This window comes from Crotalus tigris, unplaced genomic scaffold, assembly GCF_016545835.1.
Source record: "Crotalus tigris isolate CLP2741 ecotype Arizona unplaced genomic scaffold, ASM1654583v1 scf7180000024359.8030256, whole genome shotgun sequence".
NCBI lineage: Eukaryota > Metazoa > Chordata > Lepidosauria > Squamata > Viperidae > Crotalus > Crotalus tigris.
Window position 1 is genome coordinate 3,476,206 of NW_024100528.1, and position 15,011 is coordinate 3,491,216.

The window sequence follows — 15,011 nt, forward strand, 5'->3', positions numbered from 1 at the left end:
ATTAGTCATCATGCATCAGTTTCTCAGAAAATCCATGAAATTGAATATTCTAATTATGTTTGTAAAAGTAAGAGAAAACACAGGCATGCAAAGCATTTATTTTGGTAGTAAATCCTTGTTTCTTATATCAAAATTTCAACAAATACATTTACTTTTTTAACAATAATTTTGATAGCTAGTAAATAGCATTTTGAAAATAGGTTATACTATTTGCAGACAAGATAGAGATGGGATTGCTGGGCTTGACAATGGAATAAATGAAAAGAATTTCAGGATCTTATACAATCACATGTTGAACTGATATCATTGTGATGCAGTTGCAAAAAATAATCTATAATATCACTTTCAGTTTTAGACATATCATTAAATGGGATAATTGATTATATACCATCATAGCAGAGTAAACTCTTAATAACCACATAGATAAACATGACTTGTATTCATGTGCCCTTCAGGTCTTCCAATGGCTAACCCATTGCTTACGTATATTTGAATCTACCCACGTCACCGCTGGTCATCTTTTTCTGTCTTTCTACCTTTCCCAGCATTATAGACTTCTTAAGAGAGCTGGTCTTTACATAATGTATCTGAAATATGATAAATTGATCCTGGTCATTTGGACTTTGAGTGAGAACTGTAGAATTATTTGTTCCATGATCCATTTGTTTATTTTCTTAGCTACCTATGGTATTCCCAGAGGTCTTCTCCAAAACCATATTTTAGGGATGTCTTTAGAGTATTATAAAAAATAATTAGATAGTAACCATAAGACTGATCAAACCTCCATTTGTTATTCAAGGATGTCATGTGTAGATTGGGAGAACTTTGATCACATAGTTGCAGCTACCATCTTGAATTCTGATAAAGTCCAAAGCATCAATGATATTTCTATTCTGCTTTTCAAGATCCAGATTTGGCTTCCACAGAGTGGAAAACTATACTCTGCACAATTCTGCCTTGTAGATATCTACAAGACAATCTAGATATCTTTCCCAATGTCTCCATTGCTACCTTATGGGTGTTATCTAAAGTATATTTTTGACTGTTGGTTCCTTTACTGTTGGTAGTTGATTCTAAAAGGTTAATAATTGCCACTTCATTAGTTTCATTTTCAAGGTTTAAAATACGATAATGAAATTTTGGCCAAGAAAATCAGACTTTTGTCAAGTTGACAATATAAAACTCTGGTGGATATGATAGTACTCTTCCAAAAAACTGAAGGACTGCCATGTACCAATGCTAGAACAACCTAAGGTTTTTCTACAAGCAAAATAAAATGATCAAAACAATATTCACATTGTTGGGCATATAATGGACAAATACTATAATTTATGGAGACCATTTTGAATTAACTTTTCTAAAAATTGTATTACAAAGTGTATATATCAGGGGTGTCAAACTCAATTTCATTGAGGGCCGCATCAGCATTGCGGTTGCCCTTGGGGGGGCTGGGTGGGTGTGGCCAGGGTGGGTGCGGCCTACTGGGTAGGTGTAGATGCAGTGGGCATGGCCTACTGGGTGGGCGTGGCCAGCTCTACATCATTCATGTCAAGGGTGCCTGTGGGAGCCTGGGCAGGAGTGGGACAGATCTGAGGGTCTCTGGCAGAAGGGGGTGGGACCGTGGCAAGCGCCAAGGCATGGTGCATTTCTTCATTCCTCACAAAGGGTAACACCTCCCCAGCATGCACCCAGGGAGCAGGGATGACGCGACAGGGGCTGGCTCCTCGCTGTTTCCAGATGGCCTTGTGGAGCTAAGACGGAATGCGTTTCAGCATAGATGGCCATCACAAAATTGTACATTGGCTCCTGGCCGGCCTGGGCCAGGGCCAAGGCAGCAGGGGCCATTTCCTAACTGTTTCCAGGATGGCTTCACGGGCCACATGAAACCACTTTGCGGGCCGCATTTGGCTCCCGGGCCTTGTGTTTGACATGTCTGGTATATATCAAGGAAAAGTTAATGATTAATTTCATAATAGGAAGTTTTTCATATAAGGAAGTTTTACACTTTTACATTAGGAAAATTGAATACAAAAACAAATGCTTTTCCCATTATTTTTAATTTATAGCAGGAAGCAAATATATATATGATGGATGGCTAATAACTGAATATGTTTATTAGTGATACAGATGAGACATAGACTAATCCATACTTCTTTAAAACCACACAGACTTACAACAGTTCCTTTAGTGACCGTTCAAAGTTACAATGGCACTGAAAAAAATGACTTATGACTGTTTTTCATACTGATTGCCCCATGATCATGTGATCAAAATTCAGATGCTTGGCAACTTATGACCATTGTGGTGTCCCAGATCATGTGATCCCCTTTTACAACATTGTGATAAGCAAAATCAATTCACTTAACAACTGTAGCAAGAAAGGCTGTAAAATGGGGCAAAACTCACTTAACAAATGTCTCACTTAACAACAGAAATTTAGGCTCAATTGTTAGTTTAAGTCGAAACTTGTTCTCTTTAAGGTTGGTTTTTAGTAGAACATTCAGAGATTTTATAACAGACTGGTAAAAGCAATGCATACAGTAAATGGAACCACTAGTTTGGACAAAAGATGAATTGGAGAATTTGATATAGAATTGAGAGATGTTAAGCATATCTGCTTGGAATACTGTAGTTCTGTATTTCTTTAGTTGACTATCTGGCTAGTCCAGATAAAGTCTGCTCCGTATTTGTCTGATTTCATGCATCTGCTACCATACACCTGTCACTGTGTTAAGTGGGGATTGTTCTCAGTGTATAAAGGGTTATGTACAACTCCATAGTGCATGCAAGTTTTTTTTAAGTCCTATTGAATGGACTTCCTAGTGTGTGCCTATAGATTTGTATACTTAAAGAATGACATCACACGGATTTTTTTTCTAGTGCTGCATAATGGATGAGCTTAGAAAATGTACTGAGAGAAGTAACAAATGAGAAGCACATATGTTTGAGGGCTATTGGGACATTTGTGGTTTTGTCAACTATATTCTGCCCATGCAAAACCAAAATACATGTGCTTATAACATGTTGTAATGCCAGTACTTCTTTGAGAGGGACATTATACATACATACAAAAACCTCTGCTGGAGTCTAGAGCCCCTGTTTGTTCTTCTTCTACATAATGATGTGTGAATAGTTATTTATTGTTTTTTTAAAAGACGCACAAAGAAATGCAGCTGCCTTTCGACCACCATATCTTGCCACACCCCTCCGAACAATCTGCAATGGACTTCCCTTCTTCTCCCCTTTTTCCTAGCAATCTCTGAACAGTGGGAAAGTCGCTGGGTAATTGGATCCAGATTGGATATGTTTAAACATTCATGAGGCTGGCAAAGGACTGAAAGGGGTGGTTGCCTTGATAGTGGGGGTGGGAGGTGGGGGTGGGGAGAAGGGCTAGTCACTGAGAGCTGCCAGCGAAAAATTCTGGGAAAGGGAAAGCGAGCGAGCGAGCGAGCGAGCAGGCGCGGGCAACAGCATGTGTGATGAGCAATAGCGGTAGACCTTATAGTTACTGCTAACTGCCCCGGTGTCTGCGTGTGTGCGTGTGTGTTTGAGTGTGCGTCCGTGAGTGTGTATGCGTGTGTGTGTGTAAGAAAGGAGGAGGGGGAGAGAGAAAGAGAGAGGGGAGGTAGTGGAGAGGGTGGGGGAGAGATAAGAGAGAGTGAAAGAGAGAGGAGGAAAAAGGAGAGAGAAAGAAGGAACCACAAGGAAGAAGGGGACAATACAATCATGCTGTGCTGTATGAGAAGAACAAAACAGGTAGAGCTGGAGATTTTTTTATATATCTATCGGGGAATTCCTAAGCTGTTGACTAATGTTTCTGAATGTGTTGAATGTGTGTCTGTGCGTGTAGACACAGACAGACAGACACACATATACTTGGAGGGAGAGGCAACTGCTTCTAAGGGGCTCTTTCCTTTGCAATTCTTTAAGCATCTTTGCACCGAAGGCTCGGATCACACACCCCTTCCATGAATGCAGTGGGGTGTGTATGTGTATGTGTGTGTGTGTGTGCGTGTACGCGTGTATGTTTTGCCTGTGGAGTCGGAAGGTGGATGGTGGGAAGGCTGTATAATGATCAGAATTGGGGAAAAACAAGGGGAACCCCCCTCCCCCTGAACCAACACCTGAGAGAGGAGAAAGTGGGGGATGAAGATGGCATTTCTTAGAAAGGTCTGTCTTGGATTTGGAAGATGTGGATTGAAAGGAGGAGAGAGTTAATTTTGGCTTGAACTGAAGGAGGGAGGGTAGTAATTCTAATTTTGTCCATTCTCCTGAAGATATGATATAAATCTTTCCAAAAACATATCAGAAAGGTTTTATATGTTAATGTTCGCTCTGCTAGATACTAAAGGGCTTGCTGTATAGAGATTTTGAATCATGGGTGTTTCCCCATCTTCCATTGTAAGATGACGTAAATGAGAAGAAAGTTACCATTTATTATCTTTTATTTTCTTTTTCTCCTAAATATGATAGTATTTTTCTAAAATAAATAAATACATGAAAATAAATTAGTTGCCAGGAGAAATTTGATGTAGGATGGAGAAATGGCTAAGAAGAAGAATTGGGGTCCTTTCTTCTTCAAACATTTTGATACCAGAAGCATTTGAACAACTCTGCACAATCTGGTAAAGAGATAGAGGACCACGCCTCTGTTGGGTCTTAGCTCTGATGGGATAGGAAAGATGGAATAGAATTAACTTGGTGGAAACCTAATTTCTCTGATATTGGTCCAAGGTAATTTATTTTAATGGCAGGAGAGGTTGATTGTGAAGATATTGGGAAGGCATCTTGCACCTGGCCACTAAACAAGGATGATCCAGAATAAAAATGGGCAAAAATACCCTCAGTCCTTCTGTTCTTCTCTCAATATACTTATTATGCCAAACTCTTTCTCCTTAGAATCATCAATGTACTCAAAATCCTGCTTTAGGAGGAATAATATGGATTTATCCATGTGGATTTATTGAAATCATAAAGGATTTTTGGCCTTTTGATATCTGTACCTGTAAAAAAGCTTTACTGTATGTTTCTTAAAGAGAAATGCACTTTTTCAGTGAAAGAAAATTTACTCTTTTAGAAACTGATATTGCCTAATGCGGTGTTCTAACAATAAGGAAAATAATATCCTATAAAATATTGGTTGAAATAATTACTGTAGATATATTTGATTCAAAAATGTAAAATATATTTTCCAAGCAGCATATTGTTGGAAAGGTAGTCTGGCAAACCACTAGGGTGGGGCTGGTGAGACGAACTTCCCTTTGCAATAGTGTTATTATTCTCCATACATGTTTGGGACTTCTGTTGGTATTGCACTTAGTAAAACCTGAAATAATATGGAAATAAAACATGGATTAGCCAGAAGATCATGGGCTGAAAACAAGGAAGGAGGACGTAGAAGGCAGACAGAAAAATAAATTAAAAACAGTGAATGGTGAAGCTTAGTAACTGTTCAAATAAGGGAGAATCCTTTCAAGGTTTAGAAATGATAGGCTGTAAAAACCATGTCAATCATCTTTTCAAAACTGAGCTACAAAAAAGGTGGGAAAAATCCATTTCTTGCCTTAGAGATCCTATTTTGTCATGATTTTTATAGATATATGAATCTGTGACAAAGAAGCTGCTAAATCACAAAAATACAAGCACAATCAAAAGCAAATCTCTTCATACATCCTTTATGTGACATATTTTCATAAATGCAAGAATACAGTCAGAAATGGTATAGATCTAAGCATACTCATCAATATATAAATCAATGTATTTTTTGCAGACACAAAGAGACACACCCAGAAATGTATATTCTGGTACACATATTTATAACTGCACATAGAAGTGCAACTTCTACTTTGACACACCCCCCTACACATGTATCCCCAGTCTTACCCTTTGAGCCATACTGCATTTTGTATATGCATAAACCAATTGCACTTACCCCAAAAAATGCACAAAAAGTTTTAAACCATCCCATAAAATTCTCATCTGAAAAAGGGCAGACCCTTTCCCCCTAGTTGACCCTTGTCTCCCTTTTCTCCACAGCCATTCAGAAAAGGAAAGGCTAAATAAGACTGATGCCATCAAATTACTAGGATAGGAAGTGGGTGTTTCTAAATCATAGGGAGGTCTCCTTGCTACCTAGGGAATCCCTCCTTGGATTTGTATGCAAAATGCAAGTAACAGAAATTGTATGTTAATTATATAGGGTGCATATCTGCATTTGCCCATACCCATGTGTTTGTCAGATACATTGTATCCTATAAAGATAAATTTAAGATATAAATAAAATTAATTCTATAATATTATTGGGTTTTATGATACATTTCATCTGCCCTGACCAATTTGTCTAGGTTGTAGTGAAATGATAAAAACCTATTGACCTTACAGTGGCACTAGCCTGATTTTTAACATAGCCCTTATGGTTTCAAAACACACTCTGCCAATGTTGATAGGCACTGCAGATGGTAAATAGGAATGTGGAGTTGGACAATTGTAATCATGCACTCCTGAAGCTGATATCACATTCTGTGTCTGGAGATTGAATTGACTAGATATGCTTCTCCATGAAGCAGTATCTCCTGTTCGCATATATGTATACAGGAGATAAGTAACGTGGATGCTCAATAGTGAACAGAATGAATTATTAAAATGGGAATCAGTGATTATCACTTGTAGTTGAAATTATTCTTGTCTTACTTAATATATTGGTTTCAACACATTAATTCTTAAGAGAAAGAGAGGTTTGAACTATGCCACACCCATGAAGCTGAAAGAAGGGGAGGGGTAGAAGAAAGAGGTAGAAGGAAAAAGCCTGCATTTCATTCCTTTTCCACATGAGCAACAAGGATAAGCAGGACTCATCTGTATCTATCTATCTATCTATCTATCTATCTATCTATCTATCTATCTATCTATCTATCTATCTATCTATCTATCTATCAATCATTTGCCATGTAATGTAACTGGAAAGGAAGCTAGAGGACTGTTGCTGTAATCACAGATAATGCACTGCCTATTAACACTAGAAATGCCAGAAATGGAGAGAAAAAAAAAAGACAGGAGGATGGGAAGAAAAAAGCAGAGTTAACTTTGAGAGGATTTTTTATTAGTTTAGCCTATTTCATGTCTCATTTAAAAACAACTTAATTCTGCCTCATGCTGCAAATATTGCAAACTCATGGGGTATTGTTTGTATACCATTAAATGCTGAAACAGAGAGGAGGGAATGAAGAGGTGAAACAGCTTTCTCCTTGGGGGTAGAGGGGGTTGAAAAGAAGAAGCAGAGACCTGATTATTACAGTAAGTGGGTTATATAGTAATAAGCCAGTAGAACCCAGCCAATTTCATTCATCATAAATCGAAATCAGACTTAGGTAGTGATGCTAGGAAACTTTTCATAACTTTTTAATTTCAGCATGCAGGTTTTTCATGGTTTTATGATTTGGCAGATTATGTGTTTCTTTTCTGCCTGATGTCTTTAAAGACTTCTAATAAATCAAATGGAAACACTAACTCTTGATCCTCCCTTTCTTTCTCTTTCCCTTTGAAATTTTCTGAACTCCTTGGTTATTATAGGAATTGATTTTTCATAAATCACTTACTGTAACCCATCTCTTATTGCATGTATGAACATCCCAGGAGGCTTTATTGAATGCAGTTCTTCCATAATGTAAAAAGCAACAAAGATGATTAGTAGACTATGTCATTATTTTCTTGCAAGCACAACTTTTCTATCAGTATTCATTCTATAATAGCATTCATCAGAGGTTTAGGGTTTCTGATAAAATATTTGAAATAATCTGTAGGCATAAGTATGCAAGGATGAGATGATGCAATTTTCCTAAAGGCAGCATTCCCAGATTATGTGTTGAGTATACAATACTTTGGCTGCAGATAGACCACATCCTTTTTAACAGTTCTGTAGTACTAGAGTACATATCTTGTTTTGCTGTGATTAGTTTTGAAATATTCCTTGCTGCAGGGAACAGGAGTGTGCTGTTCACAAACTGACAGACAGGTTTTGTGTCTCATACGGATGCTCTGTTGCATGTTGATGTAGTGGAAGGCTGCAAGGCTTTGCATCTCCTGTTCATGAAATTCTATGTATATAGAAATCTTTGCTTGCATAAATAGAAGCTGCATGTTCTACACTGCAAGCCTGGGTAATCTCTTCCTGCTGTTAAAACCAAATCCCAAATATGTTTTAGCCAATAATTTGGAGGCAAGACAATGCATGTCTTTAAAAAACACAAACCACATCAATTGGGAATTTGTCAGTTGCATGTTTTTCCTCTTCCTCTTTTTTTCTCCCTGAAGAGTCATTTGTGTTATCTGAGAGTTTGGAGTATCCTATTTTGTATGTATTAAAAAAACCAACAGGATGTTCAGTTTTTCAAAGAAGGATATTGCATTGTCTATCAGCTGCCTTCTGCTTTATTCTTAAAGATAGCTGTTTTCAGGAATACAAAATAAATAAATTTTCATGATCATTAGTAGTGACAGTGAATAAATATACTACGGTCATTGATCAGCATTTTAGAATGAAAAAATATATCAGTCCTTTGGAGGTTATGAAATTACATATGTCATGTGATTTCAGTGTTATGGATGGGTCAGAGAATTACCAAGGACTGCTGTCTTATTGGGTTTGGCATTGTATGAGAAAACATCATATCATTCAGTTTATATGAGCAGCATTTTTACTTCTTAAGTGTGTAACAAAAGGTTCAGGTCCTGCATTCAAAATGCTTAATAACCAAAGCCAACTATTTTGGCTTACAAAGAGAAAATCTCATAGCTATTTTTCCCTATATTTGGCAAAACAAATGTTTATTTACTAATAAATATTAATATGTATTGATAACTAAATAGCTAATGAACAGATGCCTAAGGCAACTATTTTATTTATCTCACAGGAGGGACAATTTTGATGTGATATATGGCACTAGTGTTGCAAGTAACTACTATATGCAGTCTGCTGGGTAGCTCATAAAAAGTAGCTGTTGCATAGCTTAACTACTTTATTTACCATATAATACAAGTATGTTACTCATTATATTGAAAAAATATAGTTTTTCAAAATATTGTAAATGCACTTTTAAAACTCTTTATCAAGTTTCTGTCAATTTTAATTGTTTTTATTGTTTTAAAAAATGAACCCCCCCACATATTATGTTCTTTGAATATATGTGCCACTATGACTTTTAATACAAAATAATCACAGGTCTGAGCTGTTAGCCTTGCTTTGTGATGAGGGGCTTCCACACCAGTTAGCCATACATTACAAGCACTATAAGAAAAAATGTTTCTGTGCAGCTGTCCATACAGTACTCTTATGAATGAGGAGGGAGCGAAGAAAACAAAAATAAAAGCTAAAAAGACTCTCCCAACAGCAAACACATTTGAATGGTCTGGACAAATTAAAGTTATGGAGAAAAAAAAAATCCAAGCCATGGAGATCAGTACATGGGAGCCATAAGAATTATAGATACATATGAAAGTCAAAAATTTAACCTGTCATAAGATATAGAATGGGGATTTTTTTTTGGCTTGGTTTTCTGAGTTCAAAGAAAAGTTCCTTGAAAACAATCTGTCACCCCCCCTCTTTCTCTTTCTCTCTCTCTCTCCCCCTCCCTCCCTCCCTCCCTCCATTGCTGTCTCTCTCTTTCTCTCTCTCCCCCAATGGAAAAATTAGATTCCTTTGGATTTTTTTCTTCTTACTCTTTCCTCAGAAAAAGTTTTCTCTAATTAATTTTGGATTAAAGGGGAAAAATCCACAAATCCCTAAAATAGTGAAATTGTAATATAAAAAAATGAATTGATTTTTGCTTTACCAAAGTATCTTCCCTTGGTTGTCCCTCCTATAATCTGCATATTATTGAGGTGTGTAGGATATTTCCTGAAGTCTACTCTCAGGGGTGAGGATCTTCAGATGAATGATGCAATTACGGCTAACCTGGGTAGATCCTCCCTCTTGCTTTAGTACCTGGTAGATGGGAAAGGTCCATGTGCTTGCATCATCCACAGATAATACTCAGCCACCCAGAAGTGCATCCCCTTTTAATTACTGTGATGTGTGAAGGGTCCAAAGTGCGTAACTGACTTTCAGAATTCCTTGCAAGTTAGAGATGCAGCTATGGATTTTGTGAAGATATTCAGTACGTGCTTATTGTTATTGAATGACATCTGTTGAATATATTAATGAGCTCCCCATTTGTGTACTCTATTTTTATGGCAATAAAGAGAGATTTCTGATCTCCAGCCAGCATTTGAAAATAGCAAAATGCTTATTCTTGTACTACATTCACCTGTTGGATTTCCACTGAGTTTGTTTTTCTGCTCATGTAATTCTTTCTTTATATTATCCTGAAATAACACTAGGATGCTTCAGTGGAATTCTGACTTAAAAATGTACTTAACATTGTATAACTATTCACAGTTCTCAGACGCTGGGTCACAGTAGTCCTCACTGAGATCTTTTATGAAAGAAAAAAAGCCCACAAAATGTTTTTCTTCACTATGTACAAAACATTAATTACAAGCTGTAACTCAAGTCAATCAAGAGACATTCTTGCTTGATGCAGTGAAAATGAAGGAGCAAAAGCTAATGACTGTGTGTGTGTGTGTTTGGTGTGTGTGAGATGGGTGGAGAATGTGTTAAAAAAGGGGGGGAAAGCAGAGGCGAGTTTGTGAAAAAGAGCTGGGCCTTCTAGTTTATACATGTCTGAGTCATTCAGGTCAGAGAATAAAAAAACATTTACCAAAGTTTGTTTTTCTTAGAATATAATTGTTCTTTATATTAAACTCAGCTAATTTATTGCAGCAGCAGCAGCAAAGACAACAAAGATTCCCCTGGCATAAAAGACTAATAAATGTACAGTGGCATATTCTTTAATATTTTTATATGTTTGATTGGTTGATTGGTTCCATGAATCTTCTTTCATCTTGGATAAAGACTATCAGGGGTATTCAAACTTGAAAAGTAGCATTTGTGATTTAAAGAATATTGTCCATGAGAACTGAGAATCAGCTCTGTCCTGATTTGTTTTTGCAATTATATAGACTCTTATGCCAAGTCACATACCAGTTTCACCATCCCATTGATCCATGCATATGTGTGTGAAGATGGATGTCTGTAGAGTGGGGGCAAGGGTTTGAATTATTAGGCAGCATCTATTTTGTCTTGTGAAATTGATATATGGATGATAAAGAGTTCTCAGTTTACTGGGCAATGCTTATGTTATTAGGTTTTTTTCTTAAATGTTGTCTGTCTCTTGCTATTATACAGACAATTCATTCACATTCACAACAATGCAACTTTTCATGAAGAAACCATAATGATTTGCTTATGTGGAAAAATAATGTTAGGGAAAATAAGGATGTAATTGTTAGTGCAGTAAAGGTGCTATTCCTTTTTTTAAAAAATAGTAGTAGTTTGTCCTCCTACTCTTTATTTCGTTTTGGATTTTGGATGTTTGTCTGTTCAGCTTCCTCTTTAAAATGTGATTTTAGTTTTAGGTAACTAGTCTCATCTTCATTTTTTTCAAATCCTTCTCAGTGTTCACTTTATTCTGGTTTCTTCCTTCCTTTGGTTCATTTTCAAACTACTTTCTTAAACAACTCATTTGTATTCATTGCACTAAACCTATATCCAAAAGGTTCATTTGCATACATTTCTGCTTATGGATTTAGAGGTACATCATGTCATCTGCCTGAGGTACTGCTGAAATCAGAAAGCATGTTCCAAACAGGGTACTTTGTAATCTCTGAGAGGTGAAGTTGGATGAGAATTGAATTTACTATTGAATTCCTTGATTTAATATAACATAATGTCATCAACCATCACCTGCTATTAATCTTCAGCACCTGATAGAGAGTTGCAGTCTCAGAAAATGGTAGTGTAATGTGAATACTATGGTTATCCCTTGACTTAGTCCCAATAAAGTTACTTTATTTGTTGAAGGCAAAAATGTCCTGTGAAAATGAGTTTTGCAGTTAATTATATGTGTGAAGAAGTCATTCTTTTTGTCTCTCTTGCATGTAATAAGACTGATCAATGATTTATTTATTCTTATCACACTGATCATATTTTCTACAAAAAGAAAAAAAAACTACTTAGCTTTTCCTTAGTCATATTTTTTTAACAAGCCTGTTCAGACTTATTTCCCAAAAAAGATTTGCATTTTCAGAGCATTTTTTTTCTAGATAAGATAACCATAATTGCACTACTGCTCAAAATCAGGAATTTAAAGTTGTTTTCTTAATAATTTCTTTTATGTTTTTATTCTATCTAATTAGCATCACTGTAGCAGCTGAACTAATCACATCAGAACCTCCAGATTCAGTGAAGGATTTTAAGCCTTTCTTGTAATGTCTAGGCATGACCCTTGATTGAATCAATACTTTCTCTTCATAGGGATTTATGGAAGCAGTAGTGGCTGGTTTGGAAGGGTATAAACATAGCTGAAGCTGTCATCTTCAGCTAGTTAAGAAATTCAATTTAATGATAAACATGAGCACAAAAAAGAGTGTTTGTTTTGAGGGAAACAGAAATGTGCTTTTAACCTTTTTCTCTGTTTCATTATCAAGCTCAAGAAGGACAAAGTGAGGCCATTGGCATGGAAATACATAAGCATACATTTAAGAATGTGATAAAATGCAGCATTTGCAACTTCATAACATTTTAAAGTTGACATAAAAATAAGAATTTATATCTGTAGTTCTTAATCTGATGAAATTGTAGTTTATGGCCATGTCTGGATACTGCCCATTGCACAGATAGGGGTTCAGGTGGACTCGTACTTTTGGTAGTTCAGCTATTACACAGCTGACCTATGTCTGCTTTCCTTAAAAAAAGGTGTGCGTGTGTTTGTGTGTGTGTGTGTAGAACAGCGGTTTCCAACTTTTTCTATACCCTGCATCCTAGAACGCTTCTGATATATTCTCCCACTCCTTACAAAAGTTCAAAATAATGGCACGAATTATGCATATACACCATAATTTTTGAAACCCAAGTTTTTGTATTCCCTGGAATATTGTCTTACACCCCCTGGTGTAGAATAAGCAATAGCCTGCAACTCATCCTTTCGGCATATATTTAGAAATAAATATTTTAAATGAATATGAACAGTTGATTATGGATAGTTGAAAGAGCTGTTCAATATTCTCCTTCATGACTTCATAACTCCCCTAAGGCTAAAGAGGACCTAATTATGTACAAATACGGTAGCCAAGCAAGTTTTTGATTTCCAGTGCCCTGTTTAGTTGTTTTTTACTGTATTGCTGTGATATTTGAGCTAGAAGAAACAGAAAACAGAGCATGTGTGAAATTTTCTGTGTATGAGCAACTTCATTACATAGGTACCTGGTCTTTATTTGTGTCTCCACAGTGGCCAATTACGTATTTGAAGGAAGCTAGGAAATACAATATTTGAGGCTAAGTAATAGATTAAGGAAGATTGCTTTATATTATATGACTTCCTAAATTATCTTTAGTCAGTTTCATTGAATATAAAATAAAATATCTTGAAAGCTCGGTTATATGTTATACACAGAGCACAATTGTTGATGAATGGCAATTTGAGACTAAATTTATATGCCAAATAGTAGTCTATTTCTTCAGATGTTGGGTAGTAGATGGGAAATATATAAAATAAATAATATATAGTTTAGAACAGTGGTTCTTAACCTATGGGTCGGGACCCCATTTGGGGTTGAATGACCATTTCACGGGGGTCGCCAAACAACGCAGTCCGCCATTTTTTCCCCTTTTCCTTGGCTGTGCTACTCCCTTTTATTCTATTGGCTTTTGAAAACCAATAGAATAGACTCTCTTGAATAGAGTCTAATTCTATTGGCTTTCAAAAGCCAATAGGAATTGTCCAGGCTGTCTCTGCCCTGCTGAGCCCGCCAAAAGTCCCATTCTGCAAACAGTGCTGCAAGTTGTCTGCAGCGAAGGTGAACTGTCTGGAAGTTTCCACCTCTCCTTGCTGAGTAATTACTAAAAATGTAAGTAAAAGAGGGCCAGGGGTGGGAAGTGGGATGCCAGCGGGTGCAGGGAGGGTTGCTGGCGCACGTGGGGCCTGGCGGGTGCCTTACCTCCCTTGGGCTGGGCCAGCTGGTGGCCCAGCCGGTAGTTGGCCTGCACCGTCTCTGCCACTTGCCAGCTACACCTCAGCTGGCGCAGGGGGCGGCACCATGCATGCGCTGTGCTCTCGGGCAGGGAAAGTCCTCGACTTACGACCGGTTGGGTAATCCTCGACTTATCACCGGTTAGGGGTCGCGGCATTAAAAAGATTGAGAACCACTGGTTTAGAACAAAATATGAAATGTGATAATGCAAATGCAGTTCACACATATGGCACAATATGAATACGTTCAAAGAAACCATTATGTTAAACTAAAGATCAACAGAAGTCAATATTTTTAATGCCTGTTCAGTTATAGGAGCACAGTGGTTAGAATGCAGTATTGCAGGCTAATTCAGCTGACTGCCAGGAATTCAATCCTCATCAGCTCAAGGTTGATTCAGCCTTCCATCATTCCTAGGTTGGTAAAAGGAGGACCCAAATTGTTGGGGGCAATATGCTGACTCTGTAAACCGCTTAGAGAGGGCTGTAAAGCACTATGAGGTGATATATAAGTCTAAATGCTATTGCTTGCTATTGCTGTAACAAGTTTTGTGAATCCATACAGAAACACTATACCAAGTAGATTAAAATTAACATCCATTGCTTCTTCTTATTCTGCCTTTCCAGTTTGGTTTGTAACTAAGTTCTGAATGTATTAAAACTGGAATAGATAACGTCCAAGGAACCAGAGTTTAATTTTTGTTTTTGATAATCTGGGGTTTTCATTCGACATTGCAGTGTCAGGCTCTGAATATTCATCATGGTGGGAAGCTTCTTTTTTTAAAATAGGACAGACATATCTCTTAACACTTTCTATTTTACTTCTTGTTTGCCAAAAATGTGCATAAAACTATAATATTACATTTTGATAGTGTGATCTTTCTGGAC

The 15,011-nt window shown here is 37.0% G+C and overlaps 1 protein-coding gene across 1 annotated transcript in view; it reads left to right on the forward strand.

The window, feature by feature from the left end:
- Window positions 1-3,386: 3,386 nt before the first annotated feature.
- GAP43 (growth associated protein 43) overlaps window positions 3,387-15,011 on the forward strand; it is a 79,816-nt gene continuing 68,191 nt past the window's right edge. The window contains exon 1 of the mRNA XM_039327350.1: window positions 3,387-3,756. Coding sequence (XP_039183284.1) covers window positions 3,727-3,756 — 30 coding nt within the window. The 5' untranslated portion in view covers window positions 3,387-3,726. The remainder of the gene's footprint in view (window positions 3,757-15,011) is intronic.